This window comes from Nomascus leucogenys, chromosome 8, assembly GCF_006542625.1.
Source record: "Nomascus leucogenys isolate Asia chromosome 8, Asia_NLE_v1, whole genome shotgun sequence".
NCBI lineage: Eukaryota > Metazoa > Chordata > Mammalia > Primates > Hylobatidae > Nomascus > Nomascus leucogenys.
The window spans coordinates 12,178,708-12,205,454 of record NC_044388.1 but is presented as its reverse complement, the minus strand read 5'-3'; the positions used below and the strand labels follow the sequence as shown (position 1 = coordinate 12,205,454).

Here is a 26,747-nt window from a genome sequence, read left to right as displayed (position 1 = left end):
ACCACGCCCCTCTAAGTTTTGTATTTTTAGTAGAGACGGGGTTTTGCCATGCCTGCCTCAGCCTCCCAAAGTGCTGGGATTACAGGCGTGAGCCACTGAGCCCGGCTTTTTTGTGTGTGTGTGTGTTTTTTTTAATGAAACAGGGTCTCGCTCTGTTGCCCAGGCTGGAGTGTACTGGTGCAATCACAGCTCACTGCAGCCTCTACCTCCCTTCAGGGCCCAAGCAATTCTCCCACCTCAGCGTCCCAAGTAGCTGGGATTACAGACCTGCGCCGCTAATTATTTTCTTTCCTTCTTTCTCATTCTGTCTCTCTCTCTTTTTTTTTTTTTTTTTTTTTTTTTACCATGTTGCCCAGTCTTGAACTCCTGGACTCAAGCGATCCGCCACTCTGCCTCCCAAAATGCCGTGATTACAGGTATGAGCCACCACACCCAGCAGTGCTGCAAGTCTCATGGGCCAGGATAGTGTAACCTAAATGATACATGAAGAACACTCACAACAGGGAAGAGGTGAGGAGTGTCCAGGCAGAGAGAAGAGCATTTGCAGAGGCCCTGGGTGAGAAGAAACCTGCATCCTTTAAGGACCTAAATGAAGCCAAGCAGGTAGGGGCTAGATCACACATGGGGGCTTTATGCCCACCTTAAGTAGTTTGGATCTTTAAAAAAGAAATGAGACCCCATAAAGAGGTTTTAAGGAGCGAATGCCATTGCTGCCATGAACAGGTTTCCCTTCCCCATAGCTGCAGAGCAGGCACAGGGCTGTTTTTGCCCGCCAGGTTGTCCCCACCGTCTTGCCCAGCGCGGGGCCAGCGGCCGGCTCCTACCTACACTTGCTGGCGGGAAGACTGGACGCACTGCGGGACCTGGTGATGTCCTGGGTTGGGGCTGAGGAAGGCCTGTGCGCGGAGGGTGCGGCCTTCGGCTAAGGCAGAGGACCGGGGTTGGGTCCGTGGCGGCGGGAGGGGTGGCCTCCTGCGCTGGGCTCCCCAGGGGACCTGAGGCGCGACAAACGGCGCGTTTGGTACTCGCGCCTGCAGAGCTTTCAACCTCCGCGCCGGCTGGCCTGTTTCTCGGCCAGGGGAGCAAGGCCACGCGGCCTACGTAGCCGAGTCGGAACCAACCGGTTGTTTGGTGAAACCTCCCCCAGAGCCTCCCGCGGCCCACAGAGCACAGGTGAGGCAGCAGCCCGGGTGGGGTCGGGGTCGCGCCTGCGCCGGCCTGGACGCCTGGGGCCCGCCCGCTCTCCTCCCTAGAAACCCCTGCACGCAGCCCCCGGCGTCCCCACGCTCTCGGCCCTACTGCGCCGGCGGCGGCCATCTCTGGGCGGCGGCGGCGGCGGCGGCGGCCGGTGGTGTCTGCGCGGTCGGTGAGACCCAGGCGGGTGGGGCGCTGGGTGAGTTCCGGGCGCTTCCAGCCGGCCCGCCGGTGATCCCAGACCTCGGGGCGGGACCTGGCTAGCGCTCACCGCGGGCAAAGGTGGAGGTGCGGCGGGGCGCGGGGCCAGCCCGGGGCGGTGCGGGGGTGTCTCTGCCTGGCCAGGCCCTGCCCCACGACCTGCCGCACCCTCCTCCGGCCTGTTCGCGAACTCTAAAGATAATACTTGTCACTGTCGAAAACGTGGAACAGAAAGCAAAGAAGCAAGCAAAGCAGCCGTGCCCCTGCTCCCCAGAGACAAGCTGGGTTAACACGAAGGTGTATTTTCTTCCAGACGGTTTTTCCTTGTAATATGAGCGGGGCTTGTTTTTGCAGAACCTGCATCATAAAGTGCTGAAACACACACACACACAGACACACACACTCTCTCTCTCTCTCTCTCTCTCTCTCTCTCTCTCTCTCGACTGTACATTCCTGTGTGTCAGGTTGACTACGTCATCCATCCCTGACTCCTGGCATGGCTTTGGACTGTGATTTACTAAATGTAGTTTCTCCCTGATGGTGAGCGTACAAGTGGTTTTCAGTTTTTAGTTATTGCAAAAAGTAATTCATTGAGTACCGTTGCATCTGGGTTTTTGAGCGTGATCATTTGTGTAGAATGAATCCCACAAGATTCGTTCTAAAACAAGATAGAATCCACGATCTATACCACAAGTCTTCTGGTGTAGATTGTGAAATGGCCCTCAGAAAAGTTATTCTCATTTTTGTACCTCCAGTAAGTAGCATTTGGGAATACTTGGCTCAAGGAGCTTCCTGAGTGATTTTACTGGAGACTCCCCTCACTTCATAAGGGGCCGGCCCGGAGATGAAGATGTCAACACTTGAGTGTGACTTGCATTATTGGCTGGCCCTACCTGGGGACTTTTGCTGAAAAGGGAACTATGAGCATCTGAGTAACTACTATCATCTGAGTAATTTTTAAAGTGACTTCGGTTTATCTTGAACGAATCATTTCAGTCCCCAATAAGAATAAACCTAAGTTAAGGCAAAATTCAGGTGGATTGGATGAACAGTGGCAACATGTTGGTGTTTAAGTCATGCTCTGAAACTTAGGTGTTGGGTTGCTAGGGAAGGGATTTTAAAAGATTGATGGGTAAGTATGAGATACTCAAAAAGCTTTCTTTGAAGACATGTAAAAAGTTTCAAGTGCTTGGCATCATCTCCATCGGTGAAAATAAGTGAAATATGGTTTTTCATCTTTTTAATTTACATTTTAATAAAATATTTGCAAAAATAGAGGGTTTTTTGTATTTATCATTTTCCAGTTTGGTCATAGAATCTTGAAAATTAAGTACATGCATAAGAGTTTAAAAACAACAGTGGATTAATTTCTTGCTCCCAAGTTTCATTTGTTTATTTTTCAGACAGAATCTCCCTCTGTCGCCCAGGCTGGAGTGCAGTGGCATGATCTTGGCTCACTGCAGCCTCCACCTCCCGGGTTCAAGCGATTCTTGTGCCTCAGCCTCTGGAGTAGCTGGCATTTACCGATGTGCGCTACCCGCACAAATTTGCCCGGCAAATTTTTCTATTTTTGCAGACAGGATTTCACCGTTTTGTCCAGGCTGGTCTCGAACTATTGACCTCAAGTGATCTGACCGCCTTGACCTCCCAAAGTGCTGGGATTACAGGTGTGAGCCATCGCGCCTGGCCACTTTCTCCAAAATTTTAAACCAAAGCCTTCTTTGGCAGAGCTAGGACTCTTCCTCTATGGCCCATTCTATCCTATGCTGCTTCCCTTTATGAGGACACTCCCATTGTTGTGCTATAATCATCTCTTGGTCTCTCCAGACTCCCACTCCGAAGTTAGTGCCCTGCCCAGAGCCTGGTACATAAGTACCCAATAACTACTGGTATGCTGGATGAACTTAGAATATGACATGTGTTTATTAAATTGAATTTGTAACTTAGAGATCTATGTGACAGATATTTCTGAGTGAAGTGGAAATTGGGGACAAGGACAGATGTTATCATCTTTTGGTTACCGGTGCAGTTGCATCCCAAGAAACACTACAGCCAGGACACCTGCTTTTTTTTCTTTTTTTGGTTTTTTTTTAACAACGTTACTGAAATGTAACTCACCATATAATTCACCCATTTGAAGTATACAATTCTTTCTTATATAATTAACTTTTTGAAGTGGTAAAATATATACAACATAGATTTGCCATTTTAACAATTTTTTAGTGTACAATTCAGGGGCATTGAGTACATGCACAGTATTGTGCGATCATTGTCACTATCTATTTGCCAAACTTTTCAATACCTTAAACAGAAACACAGTAACCATTAAGCAATAACTCTCTGCTATGGTTTGGATATTTGTCCTTACCAAATCTCATGTTGAAATTTGATCCCCAGTGTGGCAGTATTGGGAAGTGGGGCTTAATGGGAGGTGTTTGGGTCATGGGGGCGGATCCCCAGTGAATACATTAATGTCCTCCCTTGGAGGTGAGTGGGTTCTTGCCCTATCAGTTCTCACTAGAGCTGTTTGATAAAAAGAGCCTGTACCTGCCCACTCTCTCCTGCTTTCTCTCTGGTCACGTGCTCTCTACACGGCCCACTCTCCTTTGCCTTCTGCCATGAGTAGAAGCAACTTGAGGCCCTCACCAAATGCAGATGCCCAATCTTGAGCTTCTCCAGACATCAGAATCATGAGCTAAATAAACCTTTTTTCTTTATAAATTACGCAACCTCGGGTATTCCTTTGTAGCAACACAAAAGAGACTTGAGACTTCTCCTTGTTCCCTTCCCCCATTCCCAGGGAACATCTAATCTGCTTTCTGCCTCTGTGAATGTCCCTATTCTGGGTATTTTATATAAGTGGAATCATATTTGTCATTTTTGTCTGGCTTTTTTTTTTTTTTTTTTTTAGACAGAGTCTCGCTCTGTCACCCAGGCTGGAGTGCAATGGTGTGATCTCAGCTCACTGCAAGCTCCACCTCCCGGGTTCACGCCATTCTCCTGCCTCAGCCTCTTGAGTAGCTAGGACTACAGGACCCGCCACCATGCCCGGCTAATTTTTTTGTATTTTTAGTAGAGACGGGGTTTCACCGTGTTAGCCAGGATGGTCTCAAACTCCTGACCTCGTGATCCACCCGCCTCGGCCTCCCAAAGTGCTGGGATTGCAGGCGTGAGCCACCGTGCCCGGCCTTGTCTGGCTATTTCACTTAGCGTAAAGTTTCCATAGTTCATCCATGTTATAGCATATGTCAGAATATCACTCCTTATTTTGGCTGAATAAAAAGGAATATCCTTTGTATATATATTCATTTTATCACTTCTCAGCCTTTTGGCTAAGATCAAGTATATATACTGCATTTTGTTTATTCTTATGTTGATGGACAACTTGGGTTGTTTTCATCTTTTGGCTATTGGAAAATGCTACAATGAACAATAGTATACAGGTGTCTGAGTGGCTGATTTCCAAACTCTTTGAGTGTATTCCCAGCAGCAGAATTGCTACGTCATATAGTAATTCTCTATTTAGGTTTTGAGGAACTGTCATATCATTTTGTATGACAACTTCACCATTTTACAGTCCCACTAGCAATGTACAAGGATTCCAGTTTTTCCACATCCTTGCCAACACTGATTATTTTTTGTTTACTTTTAGTATAGCCATCCTAGTAGATGTGAAGTTGTATTTCATTGTTGTTTTGATTTGCATTTCTCTGGTGATTAATGTTGTTTAGCATCTTTTCATATGCTTATTGACCATTTGTATCTCTTCTTTAGAATAATATCTGTTGAAGTCCTTTGCCTTTTTTTTTTTCTGGAGACAGACTTTTGCTCTTGTTGCCCAGGCTGGAGTGCAATGGTGCGATCTTGGTTTACTGCAGCCTCCGCCTCATGAGTTCAAGCGATTCTCCTGCCTCAGCCTCCCGAGTAGCTAGCTGGGATTACAGGTGCCTGCCACCACACCTGGCTAATTTTTTGTATTTTTAGTAGAAACGGGGTTTCACCATCTTGGCCAGGCTGGTCTCGGACTCCTGACCTCAGGTGATCCACCCGCCTCGGCCTCCCAAATTGCTGGGATTACAGGTATGAGCCACTGCGCCTGGCCCCTTTGCCCATTTTTAAATTGGGCTGTCTTGTGTTTTTGAGCAGTAGAGTTCTTTATCCAGAATATGAAACCTCTATCAGATATATGATTTCCAAATATTTTCTGTCATCCTTGTCCTTTCACTTTCTGGATAATGTCCTTTGATGCACAAAAATTTTAGTTTGTTTTTGTTTTTTTGAGACAGGGTCTATTCTGTTGCCAAGGGTGGAGTGCAGTGGTGCAATCACAGCTCACCTGCAGCCTTGACCTCTCAGGCTTAAGTGATCCTCCCACTTCAGCCTCCCGTGTAGCTGGGACTACAGGCATGCACCACCATGCCTGGCTAGTTTTTAAATTTTTTTGTAGCGATGGGGTCTCCCTATGTTGCCCAGGCTGGTCTTGAACTCCTGGGCTCAAGCAATCCTCCCACCTTGGCCTCCTAAATTGCGGGGAATGCGGGTGTGAGCCACCATACCCAGTCAGTTTTAACTTTTGATGAAGTTCAATTTATCTATTTTTTTCTTTTGCTGCTATCCTTTTGGTGTCCTATCTAAGAATTGCCAAATCCAAGGTCATGAGGATTTACCTCTATGTTTTCTTCTAAGAGTTTTGTGGTTTTAGCTGTTATATTTAGATCATTGAGATAACTTTTGTATATGGTGTGAGATAGGTGAGGTTCAACTTAATTCTCTTGTGTATGAAAATCTAGTTTTCCCCATAACATCTGCTGAAGAGACTCACCACCAGTTAGAGTTGGCACCCTTGTCAAACATCATTTGGCCACAGAAATGTGGATTTATTTCTGAACTCTCAAATTCTTTAAGGACAGAAACATTTTCTTCAGGCTGGGTATGGTGGCTTATGCCTGTAATCCCAGCACTTTGGGAGGCTGAGGTGGGAGGATCGCTTGAGCTCAGGAGTTTGAGACCAGCTGGGGCAACATGGTGAAACCTCATCTTCACAAAAAATTACAAAATTAGCTGGGTGTTGTGGCACGTGCCTATGGTCCCAGCTACTGAGGAGGCTGAGGTGGGAGGATTGTTTGGGCCCAGGAGGTCGAGGCTGCAGTGAATCGAGATCGCACCACTGCACTCCAGCCTGGATGACTAGAGTGAGACCCTATCTCAAAAAACAACAAAAAAAGAAAGATTTTCTTCAAATTTCTGACAGCATCTAGTACAGTATCTCTCTATAGCAGGTTCAAGTAAATGTTGAATGGAAAAACTGAAGGCTGGACATTTATCATAAGAAAACTTTTGTTGGGAAGGTACATCTCCCCTTGAGAAAACAAATAGAGCATAGCTGCTGCAAATCATACAAAACCATAGAAAATTTTAAAAGACATGTACGACCAGGTGCGATGACTCATGCCTGTAATCTTAGCATCTTGGGAGGCCAAGTCAGGTGGATTACTTGAGCCCATGAATTCAAGACCAGCCTAGGTAACATGGTGAAACCTCGTATCTACAATAAATACAAAAATGAGCCGGGTGTGGTGGTGTGTACCTGTGGTTCCAGCTACTTTGGAGGCTAAGGTGGGAGGATCCTTTGGACCCAGGAGGTTGAGGCTGCAGTGAGCATTGAGTATACCACTGCACTCCTGCCTGGGCAGCAGAACAAGACCCTGTCTCAAAACAAAAACAAAAACATGTACAGATGCTTCTTGACTTGTGATAGGGTTATTATATCCCAATAAACCCATTGCAAGTTGAAAATATTATAAGTCAGAAATGCATTTAATACACCTAAACTATCAAACATCATATCTTAGCCTTGCCTACCTTAAGTGTCCTCAGAATACTTACCTTAGCCCACAGTTGGGCAAAATCATCTAACACAAAGCCTATGTTACAATGAAGTGTTGGCCGTCTCGTGTAATTTTTTGTACTGTACCGAAAGTGAATGGTTGTATGGGTACTCAAAGTATGGTTCCTACCAAACACGTATCTCTTTTGCACCATCTTAAAGTCGGACAATCATTAAGTCAAACCATTGTAAGCCGAGGACCATCTGTATTTGACTTTGGAGTGCTTTCAGAACATTTGGTGGGCATTTAACTATTTGTTGAGTTAATGGATTACATTTGCTCATTCTGATATTACTTTGTATAGACCATCCAGAGAATCACCAGTTACGGAGGAAGTAAGTTGACTTTTGTGTGAGGATATTCTCAAAATGAAAAATCAGCTGATGGTCCAAAGTATCTTAAAGTCTGTTTAAGCAAACATTGATCTCTGTGCTTTAGTGCCTTTTAGAATAATTATTCATGTTTACTTCCTTTCAGACCTCTAACCTAAATCTCTATTTTATTTCATGTTTCCCTAAAGACTCACTAGTGGGCATATTTTTACGTGCATTTGATGAGTTGACTAGTGGTTTTTAATGATTTTCCCTGATACGAATGGCCAAAAAACAGATGTCAGTCTGTTAACCTGTTGCATTTGTGGCTATTAAGAGTGTTTTCTATGTGTGCTCTCCTGCTTTTGAGCCAGAAGAGCAATTTCAATTAAATTTTAAAGTGGTGAGATTGGAATGGAATGTGTAAAGTGACAGAGGTCATAAGACTAGTGAAACTGCTGGGATAGGAGATAGGAGAGAAGCCCAAAAGCAGGAGGCAGAGTTGATTTTGGACATTTTTCTTAAACATTAGATGGGATTTGTTGATGGGAATTATTGTTTGTGGTAAGATCATTTGAAAAGTTTTCTTTGCTCTGTGTGCATTATTGGCACCCTCTACAGCTTTGTTAGAAAGTTGGATAGGTAATAAGAACCCAGGACTGGCAGTGGAGATGGCACTTGGAGGGATATGTGTTATTGATTTCCCCATAATGAAGGAGAGAGGCTAGACCGGGTGATTTTATTGCTTTTTGTTTTCCACTGCTGAAAATTATATGACTGTCTCATATTTTGGTTAAGGCTGTTGTTATAAGATAGTGGTCACTTTAATCCTTGCATAGAAAACAGTTTTTAAAGTTAATATCTGCCTTTTAAAATGGTACAAAATTTGAAGTATTATACAGCCTTTTATAAGCTGAATATATTTTCAATCTTCCAAAGAATAATTTCTTTCGTTTTGTGGTTGTTTTTTTTTTGCTTTTGGAACAGGGTCTTGCTCTGTTGGCCAGGCTAGAGTGCAGTGGCATGGTCATGGCTCACTGCAGTCTCAAACCCCTGGAATTGAGCGATCCTCCCACCTCCCGAGTAGCTGGGACTATAGGCACATGTCACCACACCCAGCTATTTTTTTTTGGTGTCACTATGTTGACCAGGCTGGTCTCAAGTTCCTGGCTTCAAATGATTCTCCTGTCTCAGACTCCCAAAGTACGGGGATTACAGGGATAAGCCACCATGCACACTCCAAGGAGTAATTATAAAAATATTTTATAATTATTAACCATTTATAAAAAGATTTTTTTAGTGTTTTGCTTAAAATAATGGATAGCATGAACAAGAAAATTGAAATATTACTAACTTTGTATTAAAACAGCATTTTTCTTATTTAATCAGAGAAGAACAGGCAGAGTAACAAATTTTATATTGATTTGTAATTTTGTTTAAGAAGAAACATCAATTTTGATATATAGTTATATAAGTAGAATTAGAATGCTTCAAATTTGCCAGATAATTGCTTCAGTACTTACTCTTATCTTTGTTTATAATTCTCTCCTATCATGTACACTTTTAATTATTGGAGAATTAAAAATTGCTTTTTTTTAGGTAGTCCTTATATAATTGCTGAATGCCTGAATGATTGTTCATAGTTTAGAGAAGAAAAAATGTTTTAATGTGATCATGATTTCTAATCTTTCTTTTAATTGGTGGTATTGCCTTTTATACTTCTCCATGAAAAGGTATTATAATTAAGATGTTGTATCTTAGTGTGATTTAGTAGTATTTGGAATTCCTTATAATAGAAAACAGAGTAATTGTTTTAGGTTTGAATGCCTACATTACTGAACTTTCTAGAGTCTCTGAAAATTGAAGAGCAAAACTTGAATAGCACCCCTAAATACATTCTGATTTACAACGGATGCCTTATCAAAGTTTATATTATGCTGTTTGGCTTATTTTTTATATTACATGTATGTATAATATTTATATATTATATGTATATATTATATATATTTATATATTATATGTATATATTATATATTTATATATTATATGTATATATTATATATATTTATATATTATATGTATATATTATATATATTTATATATTATATGTATATATTATATATATTTTATTTTTTTTTTTTTTTTTTTTTTTTTTTTTTTTTTTTTATTATTATATATATTTATATATTATATGTATATATTATATATATTTATATATTATATGTATATATTATATATAATATTTATATATAATAAATATGTATATAAATATATATATAGTATTTATATGTACTCCAGACTGGGCAACAGAGTGAGACCCTGTCTCAAAACAGATATGTATATCTATATATATCTCTATCTATCTACCTATCTGTCTATCTATATCTGTCACCCAGGCTGGAGTACATATAATTATACTATCTTATACTATCTATCTATCTATATCTATATATATAAAATATATATATATATGTTTTGAGACAGGGTCTCACTCTGTCACCCAGGCTGGAGTACATATAATTACATTGTGTATATACATGTATGTGTGTGTGTATATATATGTATGTATATAGTATCTATCTATCTATATCTATTATATATAATATATATTATTATTTTGGACATAGATACTATTTATATATAGTATATATCTGTATATTATATATCTATATCTACTATCTATTATATATAATAGATAAGTATCATTTATTATATATAAGATGATGGCCTACTATAATCTATATAATATAGTATATATAGTATCTATATATAGATAGATATAGATTATATATAATTATAGTATATAATCTATAATTATAGTATATAATCTATATTATATAGTATATAATTATATAAGTATATTTATATAAGTATATGTAAGTATAATTATATAAGTATAATTATATAAGTATATAATTATAGTATATAATCTATATATATAGATTATAGTAGGCCAAAATACTAATTAAATATAATATAGTATATTTAGTATATATAGTGTATATAGTAACTATATATTATATATAGTATATATATAGATACCTGTTTTGAGACAGGGTCTCACTCTGTCGTCCAGGCTGCAGTGCAGTGGCATGATCACTGCAGCCACTCACTGCAGCTTCTAACTCCTAGGCTCAAGCAATCCTCCCACCTTAGCCTCCCCAGTAGCTGGGACTACAGGTGCTTGCCACCATGCCTGGCTGGCTTATTATATTGCTATGTATTCTTTTTGTTTTTATTGTTGTAGGATACCCTCTGGTTTCATAGGGGATAATCCTTAAGAGTAGAAAAGTTCACAAATTTGTGTGGTGCTAATTTTATAAAAGAGATTTATTTTAGGTACAAATATTTATCTAGTTTTTATTCTAAAATTCTTGGCTTTCCTGGCCCGTCGGATTGCTTTTATGAGTGCTAATTTCTTCTTTAATATCTTTTTGGCTGGGTATGTGGTGGCTCATGCCTGTAATCCCAGCACTTTCGGAGGCCAAGGCAGGTGGATCACTTGAGACCAGGAGTTCGAGACCAGCCTGACCAACATGGCAAAACCCCCACCTCTACTAAAAATACAAAAAATTAGCCGGATGTGGTGGCACGCATTTGTAGTCCCAGCTACTCAAGAGGCTGAGACATGAGAATTGCCCGAACCCAGGAGACAGAAGTTGCAGTGAGCCGAGATCATGCCACTGCACTCCAGCTTGGAGGACAGAGTGAGGCTTTGTCTCAAAAACAAACAAAAAACTTTTTAATAATTTGTGACTTCTGGTTGTTTCCAGACAGAAAGGGTTAGTAGTCTCCCATTTTTAGCCAGGAGAGAGCATTCTTGAGCATCTGTAGGAAACAGGTACTAATTAAGAAAAGGGCTAAACTAGATCTTGGAAGCAAAAAAATAGTTGAATTTAGGACACTTTGGCAGGAGTGAAACTGTTAATCTCAAATCTTCAAATGTGAGGGTTTCCTATGCATGTGAATTTGTGTGCACTTCTGATTTTAGTACAGCTTAATTAACACTGCAGCCCAGTTACTGTTTAGTTCATTGCATAGTACTGGGCTCTAGTTCTGGGTTGGATCCTGCCAGTTACGTGAGCAAGCCACATAACTTTTGTGGATTCATCATTGGCACTAGTAAATTAAATGGGCTTAAGTAAGGGGATAAATTAAGTTCACTCTTTGAGAGCAGACCAGCATATCCCTGTCTGCTTCTTGCAAACTCATCAGTTCTTTGAAGTTACCTAAAAGATTTTAAAAGTTATGTTCCACCATAGTGTAGCCTTCTAAAATAAAGATTACATTTTAAATTAGTTGCCACTTTAACATTCATGCTCCCAGAAGATACATTGTGTTTATCCTGGAGTTTGATGTATTCCCTGACTCATAGCCTTGGGGCTTCTTGTGCTTCAATTTGAGAAGCATAGGACCCAGAGGATCTCTTAGGTCTCTTGCAGCGCTGATATGCTATAACACTTGCAACAAAGGAGAGTTTGTTCTTTAGTTTTGATAAAGTATACCTTTAAGAAATTATAAATCCATAACAGGGAAAAATATGACTGACTAATTTGCATGATGTAACATCTTTCTCTGAAAATTAAAGATTGCAATTCTATTTTATGTAGAAGCTGTTTCATCCGAAACTCCATGTAATTTAATAAATGGATTGCAAAATTAGAAAAACCCTTTGTAGATGTCATCATTGTTGCTTTCAGTCTTTCTTTGCTGCAATTCTGCTTTTTTCTTTCCTGGCTGCTAATTGGATTAAAGACTGTTTTTGCCAACTATGGCATCTGGAGATGACAGTCCTATCTTTGAAGATGATGAAAGGTAAATGTCTTATATTGCAGTAAAGTAGCCTTTGACATTTTCAAGATTGTTATCATTCAAAAGAGTGATTTATCCAAGATGCTCTGTTAAGAATACATTTTGTAAAATTGCAGAAAACATGGTTCTGCTTTTGTATGATTTAGAGCAGGAGTACTAAATACCTGGCGTGGAGGTAGCCACCAGGAACATGGCATCCATTTCAGTAGAGCCTTGATGTGAGGTCTCCTCATTTCTGTCAGCACAGAGTTCTTGGCAACCACTTCAAAATGATATAAAATCCATTTACCATCTTCAGTTTAGAGCATACAGAGGAGATTAGGGTGAACAAAGAGGAAGACGTAGTTAAGAGAACAGGCTTTGGAGCCAGAATCCTAGGTTTAAATCCTACCTCTGCCACTTAATGTCATTGTAACCTTAGGTAAACCCTTAGCCTCTCTAAGCCTCATCTGTAAAATAAGGATACTTATAGTAGCCATCTCATGGTGATTCTATGCGTTAATATATTTAAAGCTCTTTGAACAGTGACTGGCGCATAGTTATCACTTAATAGCTGTTAGCTATGATTATTATTACTGTAATAAATGATACTTCTGTCAAAGCTAGAAAGATACACCAATATCAAAATATTAATTAGATATTATATATGTATTATGTCATTCACATAGGATATATTGACATCAAAAATATATGTTGAAGTATATGCCAGCAATCTCTGACAAACCAAAATCCTTTATTTATTTCTTATTTTTGAGACAGTCTCACTCTTTCACCCGGCCGGGAACGTGGTGGTGCAATCATGGTTCACTGCAGCCTCAACCTCCTGGGCTAAGGTGGCTCTCTCACCTCAGCATCCCAAGTAGCTGGGACTCCAGGCATGCACCATCATGTGTGACTAATATGTTTGTAGAGACAGGGTTTTACCATGTTGTCCAGGCTGGTCTGGAACTCCTGGGCTCAAGTAATCTGCCCACCTCGGTCTCCCAAAGTGCTGGGATTACAGGCATGAGCCCCTGCACCCAGCCCAAAGTCCTTTATTTTTTTAAAATAAGATTTCCTGTAATAATGCCAAGAATATTTTTCATAACATTTAAAAATTATTTTTATCTTTATTATAGGGCATTTCTTCCATGACTTTTTTCTGTCTTAGTATAATAAATTGGAACCTTTTTGTTAAAACAAACCCCTAGTATGAGTTTAAGTATGGGAGGTTTGGAGAGTTCTTGTTTTAGAGTGATTAGACCTGAAAAAGAGAAATAAAATTAAATACCATGGTTTTTACATGGGAGCTGGTGGGAGAAGAATAAAGACTTTTTATTGACCTTTCCACGCACTATACTGTATCCTAACCTAGAATACTGACCAGGATAAACTGATGCATTCTTAATCCTATTAATATTAAGGTGGCTTTTTTTAGAAGTAATCGGACTATGTACCCATATATAGCAGTTGTATCTTAAAGGAAGAGTGAATAAGAGGGAGAAAATAGTTAATGTACTGTGAGTAGAATTTCTTAGGTACTGTCACTTTAATATTTTGACATTTTAGAGGTTTTAATCTAATATTTTCAACTTGGAAGGATTAATTGGTTATTTAATTAGTATTTTGGCCTACTATAATTGCTTTATTTTATTCCTTTAGCCCTCCTTACAGCCTAGAAAAAATGACAGATCTCGTAGCTGTTTGGGATGTTGCTTTAAGTGACGGAGTCCACAAGATTGAATTTGAACATGGGACTACCTCAGGCAAAAGAGTAGTATATGTAGATGGAAAGGTAGGAAGAAAATACGTTACTTTGTAAAATATGATATATAGAGAAACTTGATTTTGTTAAAGTAGCATCTTCATATGTCAATTCAGGGCTTTTTTTTCTTATAGTCATGTTTTTGATCTGTATCATTTTGTTGTGTAAAGCAAACATAGTTATAGAATTCATGGAATATAGCATGTAATATTTAAACTTAAAATGCTTTTATTTTCTAAAACCTTGGCATCATAAATTAATAAAATTATATCTTTTTTTTTTCTTTTTTTTGAGACAGAGTCTCGCTCTGTCACCCAGGCTGGAGTGCAGTGGCGGGTCTCGGCTCACCGCAACCTCCATCTCCTGGGTTTAAGCGAGTCTCCTGCCTCAGCCTCCCAAGTAGCTGGGATTACAGGCACCTGCCATTATGCCCTGCTAATTTTTTGTATTTTTAGTAGAGACGGGGTTTCACTGTTGGCCAGGCTGGTCTCAAACTCCTGACCTCATGATCTGCCCGCCTCAGCCTCCCAAAGCGCTGGGATTACAGGCATGAGCCACCGCGCTGGGCAATAAAATTATATCTAAATGGCATTGCCTTTGTTCACTTTACGTTATTTCTAAAATTAGATACCAATTTTTCTTCCATTTGTTTCATATTTTTCTATTTTATTATGTAGGAAGTGATAAGAAAAGAGTGGATGTTCAAATTAGTGGGCAAAGAAACATTCTATGTTGGAGCTACAAGGACAAAAGCGACCATAAATATAGACGCTATCAGTGGTTTTGCTTATGAATATACTCTGGAAATTAATGGGAAAAGTCTCAAGAAGTATATGGAGAACAGATCAAAAACCACCAATACTTGGGTATTACACATGGATGGTGAGAACTTTAGAATTGTTTTGGGTAAGTTAGTGCTGTTTGCGCAGAACTTTTTTTTTTTTTTATGATGTCTGTTTAATTCCTGTAACTATTCAGACCTTCTATGGAGGTTTGAAAAGAAGAGGGAGTGTAAGTGCAGGTGTATTTCATTTGTTTAAAAACATTTAAAAAAATCTTTTTGTTTCCCATCTGCTTGGGATTGTCTAGCAGGTGTGTATATTGTCCAGCAGGTGTATTTCTAATGTGTCCTGAGTAAATGAAGCATTCATTTAATCTACCACTTTATATATAAGATATCTTAAGCCAGGTTTTATAGGGATGGATTTGAGGATTATAAATTTAGGTTTTTAAAAAATGTAATATTGCCAGGTGCAGTGACTCATGCTTATAATCCCAGCACTTTGGTAGGCAGAGGCGGGCGGATCACCTGAGATCAGGAGTTTGAGACCAGCCTGGCCAATATGGTGAAACCCCATCTCTACTAAAAATACAAAAATTAGCAGGACATAGTGGCACATGCCTGTAATCCTAGCTACTTGGGAGGCTGAGGCAGGGGACTTACTTGAATCCAGGAGGCGGAGATTGCAAGGAGCCGAGATCGCACCACTGCATTCCAGTCTGGGTGACAGTGACAGAGCAAGACTCCATCTCAAAAAAAAAAAAAAAAAAAAAAAAAGTAATATTGATGTAGATTTTGGTATTATTTGGTATTTCTCTTTATAAATATATCTTAAAGGCAGTTGGAAATTTAGGATTTATCAGTAAGAAAGCAATATTTTCCTAGATAACAATAGGCTTAGGACTGCATCAGATCAAAATTATCAAAGTCTAGGACTTTTTGAAGAGTTTTTTTTGTTTGTTTTTCTAAGCTTTCCTGTTTGGGTTTCTCTTTTCTTATGGGAAACAAATCTTTTCTTTGCCCATATTCCTATGTCTGTTAGCAGTTTTACTCATGTTCTCTATTGCTTGGAATTCTTGTCATTCTTTTATGTTTTTGAGACAGAGTCTCACTTTGTCACCCAGGCTGGAATGCAGTGGTGTGCATGAACATGGCTCACTGCAGCCTTGTCCTCCTGGGCTCAAGTGATCCTCCTGCCTCAGCCTCCAAAAGTGCTGGGATTACAGGTATGAGCAGCTGTGCCCACCCTTCTTTTCATTCTTAACAACAATATTCTTGGGAGTCTGTTGTCCTGTTCTCAGTATCCAAGTCTGCTGCTTTGTGGCCACCCTAGGCTTTCTTTCATGGAACTCTTTTGTTCTTCCAGTTATTGAACCCCACATCTCCTGCTTTCATCTTTGTTTACTGGAATATATCCTTAGGTAATCTCCTGATAAAGGGTGTCTAAGAAATAAACATTACTTTGATCCTCATGCTAAGTCGATAGTTTTGTTCAGTACAGAGTTTTAATTTCAAATTCACTTTCTCTCAGAATTTTTGAAACCCTTATTCCAGTAGCTTCTCTTCATTGTTTTAAATGAAAAGTTTTGTGCCAATCTGAATCTCATTTTTTTCTTTCCAGAAGGTTTTGGGAGCTCATCTTATCCGTTATATTTCCAAATTTCATAGTGATATGTTTAGGAATATAGTTACTCAACCTGCATTAAAGTTTTAGAACCACTGGATCTCATTAATAATGGAAATTTTAGTTTTTAAAAGGATTATGATTAGTGTTAACACACTTGAACATATGGGACTTTAAAAGATGATGAAACCAGTCCTTTAAATTAATTTTAGGTACTTAATCAGCTGCTTTGCCAACTTGTAATACAATTGATATTAACTTTTCCTAGGAGAAATGGAAGAGACTACCTGAGCTATGCCTAGCATACAGTTAGTTCTCTTTTAAATGTCCAGGGGCCTCCTTATCTACTTGTGAATTATCTTGGGTCTTTAAAAAATCTATTTTTCTCCTTTTACTCCTTGTCTGCCTTTACTCTTCTCTATCCATTTGCAATCCCTCATGAGCCTGGAAATGAGACAGAGTTCAGCCCAAACTTGTCCCTTTTGCTGTTTGGAAGGGGCAAGGGACCAGAGTTGTTTACTGAGGTAAAGGCAAAATTGCCTATGTTATTGTTATTGCTTGCACTTCTACTTCCAGGATCCATCAAACTTTGGACTATGCTGACTACAGCCTACATTTTACAGATTAGTTATGAAGAATGCAGGCTCCAGGATCAGAGCTGTGTGATGGGCAAATTAGTTAACCTCTGAACCTTGGTTTCCTCATCTGTAAAATGGGCATAATGTAACTCCCTCACAGAGTTGTGATATGAGTGAAGTTTAATTGATTTAGTACATGTAAAGTACTTAACAGTGTTTCTCACATTGTGAATTCTTTAAAAATATTATTTGTCAGCCAGGTGCAGTGGCTGACATCTGTAATCCGAGCACTTTGGGAGGCCAAAGTGGGAGGATTGTTTGAGCCCAGGAGTTCGAGACCAGCCCGGGCAACATAGGGAGACCTCATCTCTGCAAAATATATTTAAAAATTAGCTGAGTGTAGTGGCACATGCCCGTAGTCCCAACTACTTGGGAAGCTGAGGCGAGAGGATCGCTTGAGCCTAGGGGTTCAAGGTTGTAGTGAGCTAAATTGCACCACTGCATTCCAGCATGGATGACAGAGTGAGACCCTGCCTCAAAATTATAATAATTTGGCTGGGCGTGGTAGCTCACACCTGTAATCCCAGCACTGTGGGAGGCCAAGGCAGGTGGGTCACTTGAGAGCGGGAGTTCAAGACCAGCCTGACCAACATGGTGAAACCTGGTCTCTACTAAAAATACAAAAATTAGCTGGGCGTGGTGGTGGGCACCTGTAATCCCAGCTACTTGGGAGGCTGAGGCAGGAGAATTGCTTGAGCCTGGGAGGCGGAGGTTGCAGTGAGCCGAGGTCGCGTCACTGCACTCCAGCCTAGGCGACCAAGCAAGACTCTGTCTCAAAAAAAAAAATTGATAATAATTTAAAAATATTATTTGTGGTGATTATTACTACTCATGGGCAAAGAATGGGCTTCTCTAGAGTCTCCTGGTAAAATTCACTTTTATATGTTATGTGGCAAGTTTCAAATAACAATATTATATGACTTGCTAAATTTTATATTGAGAAATTAGAGCAAGGCCACAAAAAAGCTTTGAATAACAAAACATTATGATTTACTGAGGTCATATTATGTGCCAGATACTATACTAGGCACTTTATATAATTATTCCTAACCCTTATAACAGCCTATGGGAAAAGTGGTATCATCTTCATTTGCCCCTGAGGAAATGGACGCTCAGAGTGGTGGTGACTTGCCAAAGGGTACTGCTAGTAAAGAGTGATGCTGAGACCTGACCTCAAAGATCATGTGCATTTTTTTTCACCACCCCAAAAATGTGAGGCATATAAGGGCAATGAAAACAGGGTTGGTTAGCATTCTTAGCTCTTGTAGTCTCCACACCACTGAATACCATGGGAGGAAAATAAAGCTGGCAGGAGGAAAGTACATATGAAACTTCATGTTGGAAGGAAATTCTCTTTCTGTTCTGAAAAGTTTCTCTTCTCTGATAGCATTTACAGAACATAACCTGCTCAGGACTCACCTGGGAAGTCCCTAGCTATTGTTCATGCGGCTGAGGGAATCCACAGGCAGGTAAAGAGGAGATGCTCCAAGATGAACATGCAGCAGCACCTCCCATGAGTCACTAAATCCACCGCTGAGTCATAATAGATTTGAAATTTTATCAGCTAGATATGTCCTTTTATTAACATATCGTTTTGAATAGGTTACATACTCAAGATTCAGAAATCAAAATGCTATTAAAAGACACATTGAAAAGTCTTGCTTCCATCCCTGTTCCCATCTGCCATGTTCCCCCATCAAGATAACCATTGTTATCTTGATTCAGATTCAATCTTTATTCAGATTCAGATTCTTTATTCAGATTCATTCATATTCTCTCTTATCACATAAAAGCATCTTGCTTTATTCACTTATTATATTCCGAAGATCCTTTTACATCAGAACCTAAAGAACTTTTTCATACTTTTTTATAGCTGCAGAGTAAATTTCAAGAGTAAACAGTGTATTTAGCTCATTCCCAACTGATGAACACTTGAGCTGTTTTCTAATCTTTTGCTGTTAGAAGCAATGCTGCATGAATAGCTTTGTTTGCATGCCTCTTGGAACAGGACACATATTATATTAGTACACACTTCTGGAAGTAGGAAAGTAGGACTTCTATTCTTCTGGGTCAAAGACCAATTGTATTTGTCATCTTAATAGGTTTTGCCCATTTGCCTTCCATGGTACTTTTACCATTTTGTACCCCCATTAGCTATTTTCCCCAGGTTCTCCAGCAGAACATGTAGCCAAACTTTTGGATTTTTTGGCATCCTGCTAGGTGAAGAAATGGTATTTCAGGGTTGTTTTTATTTGTCTTTTTCAAAAGTGAGGTTGAGCGTCTTAGGTTTAAGTTTCTTTTGTATTTCCTTTCTCATGATGCCTGTTCATGCCCTTTGCCCCATTTTCTTTTGGTTGTTGGTCTTTTTCTCCTTGATTTTTCATAGTCTTCACATTAGTAAATTTAGTCCTTTGTTCATGCTGTGAGTTTGACATATTTTTTTCCGAGTTTGTCATTTATTACATGACTTTGCTAATGTGTGTGCATTTTCTTTAATTGTGCTGTGGCTTTACTTTTTTTTTTTTTTTTTCCAAGACAGGATCTCACTCTGTTGCCCAGGCTGGAGTTCAGTGGTGCAATTTTGGCTCACTGCAACCTCTGCCTCCCAGGTTCAAGCAATTCTCCTGCTTCAGCCTCCCGAGTAGCTGGGATTACAGGCACCCGCCATGACGTCCAGCTAATTTTTTGTATTTTTAGTAGAGACGGGGTTTCACCATGTTGGCCAGACTGGTCTCGAACTCCTGACCTTGTGATTTGCCTGCCTCAGCCTCCCAAAGTGCTGGGATTACAGGCATGAGCCACTGCACCCGGCCTTTTTTTTTTTACTTTTATGTAGTCAAATTTAATACATTTTCTTTTAGGGCTTCTGGATTAGTAGTGTTCTTCAGAGGCATGGTAATATGCTATTGTAGAAACTCTGAGTACACACACATGTTCAGTAAGCATAGCAAGTAAAATACCAGTTTCCACCATCATCGTGGTTTATCATAGCACTGTGTGCACTGATCATGTCTTGGGACAAGTTGAGTTTACCTGCACCTGTGACTGCAGCAGCTTTCTACTAAGGCTGCCACTGAGGTTTCTCCTGCCCATATCTCCTGGACCCCTCTGGCTTTCTCTTTTTCCACCTAGTGCACCTCAAAGGCTTTTCTCCCATCTCTAAGTGAGGCACCCATCTCAAGGTATGGGGAGGGAAAGAACCCCCTTTAGACTGTGTTCCTGGAGCAGATGGCCAGGCAGTCAGACCCTGGACTGGCACCTCAAACCTGACCCCCGGACTCCTTGTGCACATAACAGGCCATACTTCCTTCTCTTCTTCCCTGTAATACCCAAAGCTCAACTTCCGGCTTCTTGATTAGTGTAGTCTTCTTTCCTGCTACTCCTCAGGACACTAACATTTGCAAGGGACTCTGGGGACTTCTCCACCCTGAGGTGAGCTATGGCAAGTTAACTGATCCATTTAAGTGTGTCGGGGCAGCATTTTGTTCCATATTGTTCCTTAGTGTGCAGTCCACCAGCTATACCTATTTTTTACTTGTAATCCAATAATTTTTCTCTAAAGTGAAACCATTATGAAAAGGAGTAGACATTTTTGTACTACCTAGTAAGAAGCTGGACTAGATTTCTAAAGCGGACATGCTGTCTATCCTATATAAACCCTGTGGCAGCTGCTTTCAGTGGTCTCTTTGTGCCATCATCCAGTTGGGTGAGTGTGGGAGGCAGGGGAGTCATCTGGTCAATATTGAAGGGCATTTTGTATGGAAAGGTCAATCCTCACATTCATCTGTATGCATCCTTCTTTCTTACTTATTTATTTATTTATTTATTTATTTATTTATTTATTTATTGAGATGGAGTCTTGCTCTGTTGCCCAGGCTGGAGTGCAGTGGTGCGATCTCAGCTCACTGCAAGCTCCGCCTCCCAGGTTCACGCCATTCTCCTGCCTCAGCCTCCCAAGTAGCTGGGACTACAGGCACCCGCCACCACGCCTGGCTAATTTTTGTATTTTTAGTAGAGATGGGGTTTCACCGTGTTAGCCAGGATGGTCTTGATCTCTTGACCTCGTGATCCACCTGCCTCAGTCTCCCAAAGTGCTGGGGTTACAGGCGTGAGCCACCGCACCCGGCCTGTATGCATCCTTCTTTAAAGATTGTCCTTTTGGATTCATTTTGTTTCATAAGGCTTCATCAATTTGTATTAGGACCATAACTTTCTCTTAAAAGGTGGTTTTGTTTCGTTATAGTTTTATGAACAAAGAACAAACACAGCTTCTTCAAATTTTAGGAGAGTCTCCAAGCCATGAAAGCCATGAAAAAGTGTTGGGTTTTGGAATATTAATAAGAGTTTTAGAGATCTGGTATATCAATCCTCTCCTAAAGTAATAAATAGGAAAAGTTAACTTCACAGAATTATAACTTAAAGTTTTTATGTTACTTTTACAGAAAAAGATACTATGGATGTATGGTGCAATGGTAAAAAATTGGAGACAGCGGTAAGTTGACTATTTGATGACTCTAAGTTCCATGCGTCTAAGTTACCATTGAATTGTTGCTGCATTTCCTAATTATAGAGATTTTATAATGAACCAAAGCCCTCTTGATAAAAACAAAAAAGGGATTAAGTACTCCTGACTCCAGATTCTGAAAACCTTTGCTAGACGGTGCCTGGTACCGTGAGTTTGGAAACAACTTATGTTCTTAGCTGGCACCAGCTTCATACTCTCCCTTTCCTGTCCTGGACCAGGCTCTAGCATAGCAAGTAAAATTCCAGTAAAATATCTAGCAAGTAAAATACCTAAAAAGAACCCCTAGTTAAAAAATTATATCCCCAAAGGTTGGTGTCCTCTTGTGTTTATCCATTTGAAGTGGTGCGTTATCACTGCTTCTCAAACTTGCATGCACAGAAATTGCCTGGGATCTTGTTAAAATGCTAATTCTAACATTTCCCTAGGTGCTGCTAATGCTACTGGTCCACAGATCACACTTTAGGAATGCTTTGTACCATACACTCAAAGCAGATGGTTCTTTTCTGAAAGCGAGATTTTTGTAAAATGAGTGATACAATATCAGATGATGCGAAGGTAGACGAACAGCAAAGGGCACTCTCAGGAACCCCAGAGGACAAGTGCAATTTTAGACCAGCAGTGCCAATGCAGGGAGAAAGAGGCTACCCCAGTGACTATGGCCAGGCACACTGAAATCCCCATCTAGATAGACTCCAGTGTGTTTGGCTTTTGCTATCAGGTGCTTGGATTACTATGGCTGTGGATGGGATGAATGTAGGAGTGAATTTCAAGCCGGAATGAAACAGTAGTAGTGTGCACAGGGGAGAGGGTGGGAAACAGAAAGTGTGGGACTAGGAGCCGAAATCACTGGGTGGTAATCCCCATGTCTTATGGGGTCTGCGGGCCAAGCAGGGAGTGCTATCCCTGGGACCCACCTTTCATGCTGGCTCCAGATGTGAACATCAGGGCTAGAGATAATTGGAAGCTCTCTTCTCTGGTCACATTTTGCATGTCGTAGTTGCTTTTATCTCATTTGTATAGTATAGGTTTAAGACAGTGAGAAAAGGTGCTTTTGGTAGTTGGAGGAAAGGAGGTCTGGGATTAATTCATTCAGAAGACCACCTAGAACCTACTTGGTCTGATAGCTGTTTCTGAGGAGGTGACAAAGCCAGAAATCAAAAATTACAAAGATGAAGCCACACGTGGTAGCACACGTCTGTAGTGGCTTCCTACTTGGGAGGCTGACGTGAGAGGAATCCTTGAGCCTAGGAGTTTTAGGCCAGCCTGAGCAACATAGTGAGACCCATCTCTAAGAAAATTAATCAATAAATTGAAATTTAAAAGCTACAAAGATGAATGCTTTTCTGTTTCTGAGTCCTGAAGAATTTAATTTGGGCTCACTCAAAATTGAGTGCTTGAGCTGCTCTCTGGGTTAAATCTACTGACAGAGACTTCTTTTATGCAGAGAGGCTTGGAGAGTGTTTCAGTATTTTATGGCCTCCTTTGGAAAAACTCCAGTTACCACTAACATGGCTCAGATACCTACTGTGTGCCCAATGCCATACCTGGTGGTTCTTCCTGTTCTTTTTTTCCTACCCTGGAATTCTCTAGATAGAGAATCAGCACTTTTGAATCGCATTTCCTCCCACACTCAAGAAATTTTCCAGTGCACATGTAAAGATAATGCTGTTTTATGGTATTAAGAATGTGGTTGTACTGGGCGAGGTGACTCATGCGTGTAATCCCAGCACTTTGGGAGGCTGAGGCGGGCAGATTCCTTGAACCTAGGAGTTTGAGACTAGTCTGGGCAACATGGCGAAACCCCTCTCTACTAAAAATACAAAAATTAGTAGAGCATGGTGGCACATGCCTGTAGTCCCAGCTACTCAGGAGGCTGAGGTGGAAGAATTACCTGAGCCCAGGGAGGTTGAGGCTGCAGTGAGCCAAGGTTGCACCACAACACTCCAGCCTCGGTAACAGAATGTGAGACCCTGTCTCAAAAAAAATAAAATGCAGTTGTAACTTTGGGAGGCCGAGATGGGAGGATTACTTGAGGCCAGGAGCTCATGACCACCCCGGGGCGTTTGATGAGACCCTGTCTCTATAATTTTTTTTTTTAAGTTAGCTGTGTATGGTGGTGTGTGCCTGGTCCCCACTGCTCAGGAGGCTGAGGCAGGAGGACTGCTTGAGCCCAGGAGTTCAAGGCTGCAATGAACTACAATTGTACCCCTGTACTCCAGGCTGGGTGGCAAGAGCAAGACCCTGTCACACACATACACAAAGAATGTTGTTGTGGTTGTAAAAAGGTGAAAATAATATTTATCCACGTCTTTGTTTTGTAGTAGTTAACAGGAAACTACATGTGTTTGGAAAACAGCTCTTTATAACACAATTGCCTTCTCATTCTAACTACAACCTAGTTTGCAGGGCAGTTTGGGCAGCTCCATATCTAGGCAGCCTTCCCCAGTACTGTACGTACCCACAACAAACTCATCTTGTGGCCTGTGAGTTACAGCTTATTTTCTCCTTTTTATCTCAAAGCATCGTGCCAAAATTATATATTTGTCCAATTGCCAAGAAGCTACTTGTATAGATTATATTACCTAACCCTTGCCCTTTCTTTCGAAGTCCTTTTTCAAGGCTCAGTATTAAAACTGGGGACAAGAACACACTGCACCCAAGGATATGCTTGTGGTATTCAGCACACCTCCCATAAGGAGCCACTGGCCACATCCTTCCCAGAGCTAGGAAAAGGCTTCTCTCCCTGAGGCATCCTGTGCCTTCTTTGGCTTGGTATTGTTAACTGGGGGGCCTTGTTCTATCTACTTTGGCTGCCAGGAAGCTAATAGCCAGGGGGTTTAAGTCTGATTTTCGGTTTCTTTGCTTTCTGGCATAAATCTTTTTTTTTATCCTCTAAGCCTCTTCTTCCTTCCTTCCTTCTCTGTGCTACCTGGCGCTAATCTTTTTACTCTAGATCACTGCTACTCAATCAAAGTATAATATGAGGCACAGATAGGACATTCATGTGTAATTTTAATTTATCTAGTATCCATATTTGAAAAAATTTTAGGTGAAGTTAAATATTATATTTGATTTAAATCAATATACCAAAAATATTATTTAACATGTAATCAGTATAAAGTTATTTTATACAATTTTTTGTTTCATACTAGGTCTTCTAAATCCAGTGTCTATTTTATATTTAAACAGCATATCTATTTTCAGACTAGTCAATTTCAAGTGCCCAATAGCCAGCCACATGTGGCCAGTGGCTACTGTATTGAACAGAACAGGTATAGGTTTAGTGGTGTTTGGTTTTGTTATCTGTATATTTTATTGTAAGCCACCTTATACCCGGAGGAATCAGATTTTCAGAGTGGCTAAGAACACTCCATCCCTGGCTGGATGCAGTGGTTCACACCTGTAATCCCAGCACTGTGGGAGGCTGAGGCGGGTAGATCACTTGAAGTATATTATAAATAACTAATAAATGTCGTATTTATCATTTTTATTTTTGAAAACATGTTATAGACACATAGCCATGAGGTTTATATTCCTCCCCCAAGAATTTAAGATTTTTTTTTTTTTGAGACGGAGTCTCGCTCTGTCACCCAGGCTGGAGTGCAGTGGCGTGATCTCGGCTCACTGCAAGCTCCGCCTCCCGGGTTCACGCCATTCTCCTGCCTCAGCCTCTCCGAGTAGCTGGGACTACAGGCGCCCGCCACCACGCCCGGCTAATTTTTTTGTATTTTTATTAGAGACGGGGTTTCACCGTGGTCTCGATCTCCTGACCTCGTGATCCGCCTGCCTCGGCCTCCCAAAGTGCTGGGATTACAAGCGTGAGCCACCGCGCCCAGCGAATTTAAGATTCTTAAGGATTGTAGGGGTTATAAAAAGGAAACTTTCAATTCATAACAGAAATGTAAAAGCATCTAAGTACAAGCTTTAGACTTTGTTTTTCAAAGCTTATTGTTTAACTAATACATTATTTTATTGTACTACTAGTACTTTTAGATGGTGTGAATGCCCTAGACAGAGATAAATGTTTCTGCACCACTAATTCCTTCTTCTTTTGTTGCTCCAGGGTGAGTTTGTAGATGATGGGACTGAAACTCACTTCAGTATCGGGAACCATGACTGTTACATAAAGGCTGTCAGTAGTGGGAAGCGGAGAGAAGGGATTATTCATACTCTCATTGTGGATAATAGAGAAATCCCAGAGATTGCAAGTTAATGAATTTTAATCTTAAGAAGTAAAGATCAGGACTTTTTAATTACTGTGGTAATTAAATGTAAAAGTTACATGAAACTGTAACATTCCAAGGGTCAGGAAAAAACCAATTATGTATAGTCATAAAATTACAATTTATAATGCAAATAATGTAAAATGTTTTAAAGACAAATGGCAAATAAGATAGATATGGACCAAAGTCACTAATGTTTTACAACAGTAACCTTTACTATAATAAATACTTAAAAAAAAATCTGCTTGATTTGTGTTTATATGTATGGGTAAGTCTTTATGTGTTTTTTTTTTATTTAAGTTTTAGGGTACATGTGCACAATGTGCAGGTTTGTTACATATGTATACATGTGCCATGTTGCTGTGCTGCACCCATTAACTCGTCATTTAGCATTAGGTATATCTCCTAATGCTGTCCCTCCCCCCTCCCCCCCGCCCCACAACAGTCCCCAGAGTGTGATGTTCCCCTTCCTGTGTCCATGTGTTCTCATTGTTCAATTCCCACCTATGAGTGAGAACATGCGGTGTTTGGTTTTTTGTCCTTGCGATAGTTTACTGAGAATGATGTTTTCCAGTTTCATCCATGTCCCTACAAAGGACACGAACTCATCATTTTTTATGGCTGCATAGTATTCCATGGTGTATATGTGCCACATTTTCTTAATCCAGTCTATCATTGTTGGACATTTGGGTTGGTTCCAAGTCTTTGCTATTGTGAATGGTGCTGCAATAAACATATGTGTGCATGTGTCTTTATAGCAGCATGATTTATAGTCCTTTGGGTATATACCCAGTAATGGGATGGCT

At 40.3% G+C, this 26,747-nt stretch overlaps 1 protein-coding gene and 1 pseudogene across 5 annotated transcripts; both read left to right on the top strand.

The window, feature by feature from the left end:
* The first annotated feature begins 436 nt into the window (after nt 1–436).
* Nucleotides 437–25,991, top strand: FAIM (Fas apoptotic inhibitory molecule). 5 transcript variants are annotated; one of them, XM_030816754.1, is made up of 6 exons: nt 437–603; nt 12,350–12,409; nt 14,048–14,180; nt 14,828–15,056; nt 21,636–21,685; nt 25,782–25,991. In XM_030816754.1, the coding sequence occupies exons 1-6, from the start codon at nt 590–592 to the stop codon at nt 25,929–25,931; spliced, it is 636 nt and encodes a 211-aa protein (XP_030672614.1). In that variant the 5' UTR covers nt 437–589; the 3' UTR covers nt 25,932–25,991. The 5 variants fall into 5 exon arrangements, with proteins under 5 accessions (XP_030672614.1, XP_003265338.2, XP_003265336.1 ...); XM_003265290.3 differs by having other exon boundaries at nt 437–1,173; XM_003265288.4 differs by lacking the exon at nt 12,350–12,409 and having other exon boundaries at nt 439–1,173.
* Nucleotides 4,708–4,867, top strand: LOC115836551 (annotated as a pseudogene).
* Nucleotides 25,992–26,747: the final 756 nt, after the last annotated feature.

Excerpts from the sequence above, each read along its gene's own strand:
- FAIM (XM_030816756.1), top strand. The coding sequence starts at position 3,159 with ATGCTGCTTCCCTTTATGAGGACACTCCCATTGTTGTGCTATAATCAT. Across the intron at positions 14,181-14,827 it reads TAGTATATGTAGATGGAAAG|GAAGTGATAAGAAAAGAGTG; the intron begins GTAGGAAGAAAA and ends TTTATTATGTAG. Across the intron at positions 15,057-21,635 it reads GAACTTTAGAATTGTTTTGG|AAAAAGATACTATGGATGTA; the intron begins GTAAGTTAGTGC and ends TTACTTTTACAG.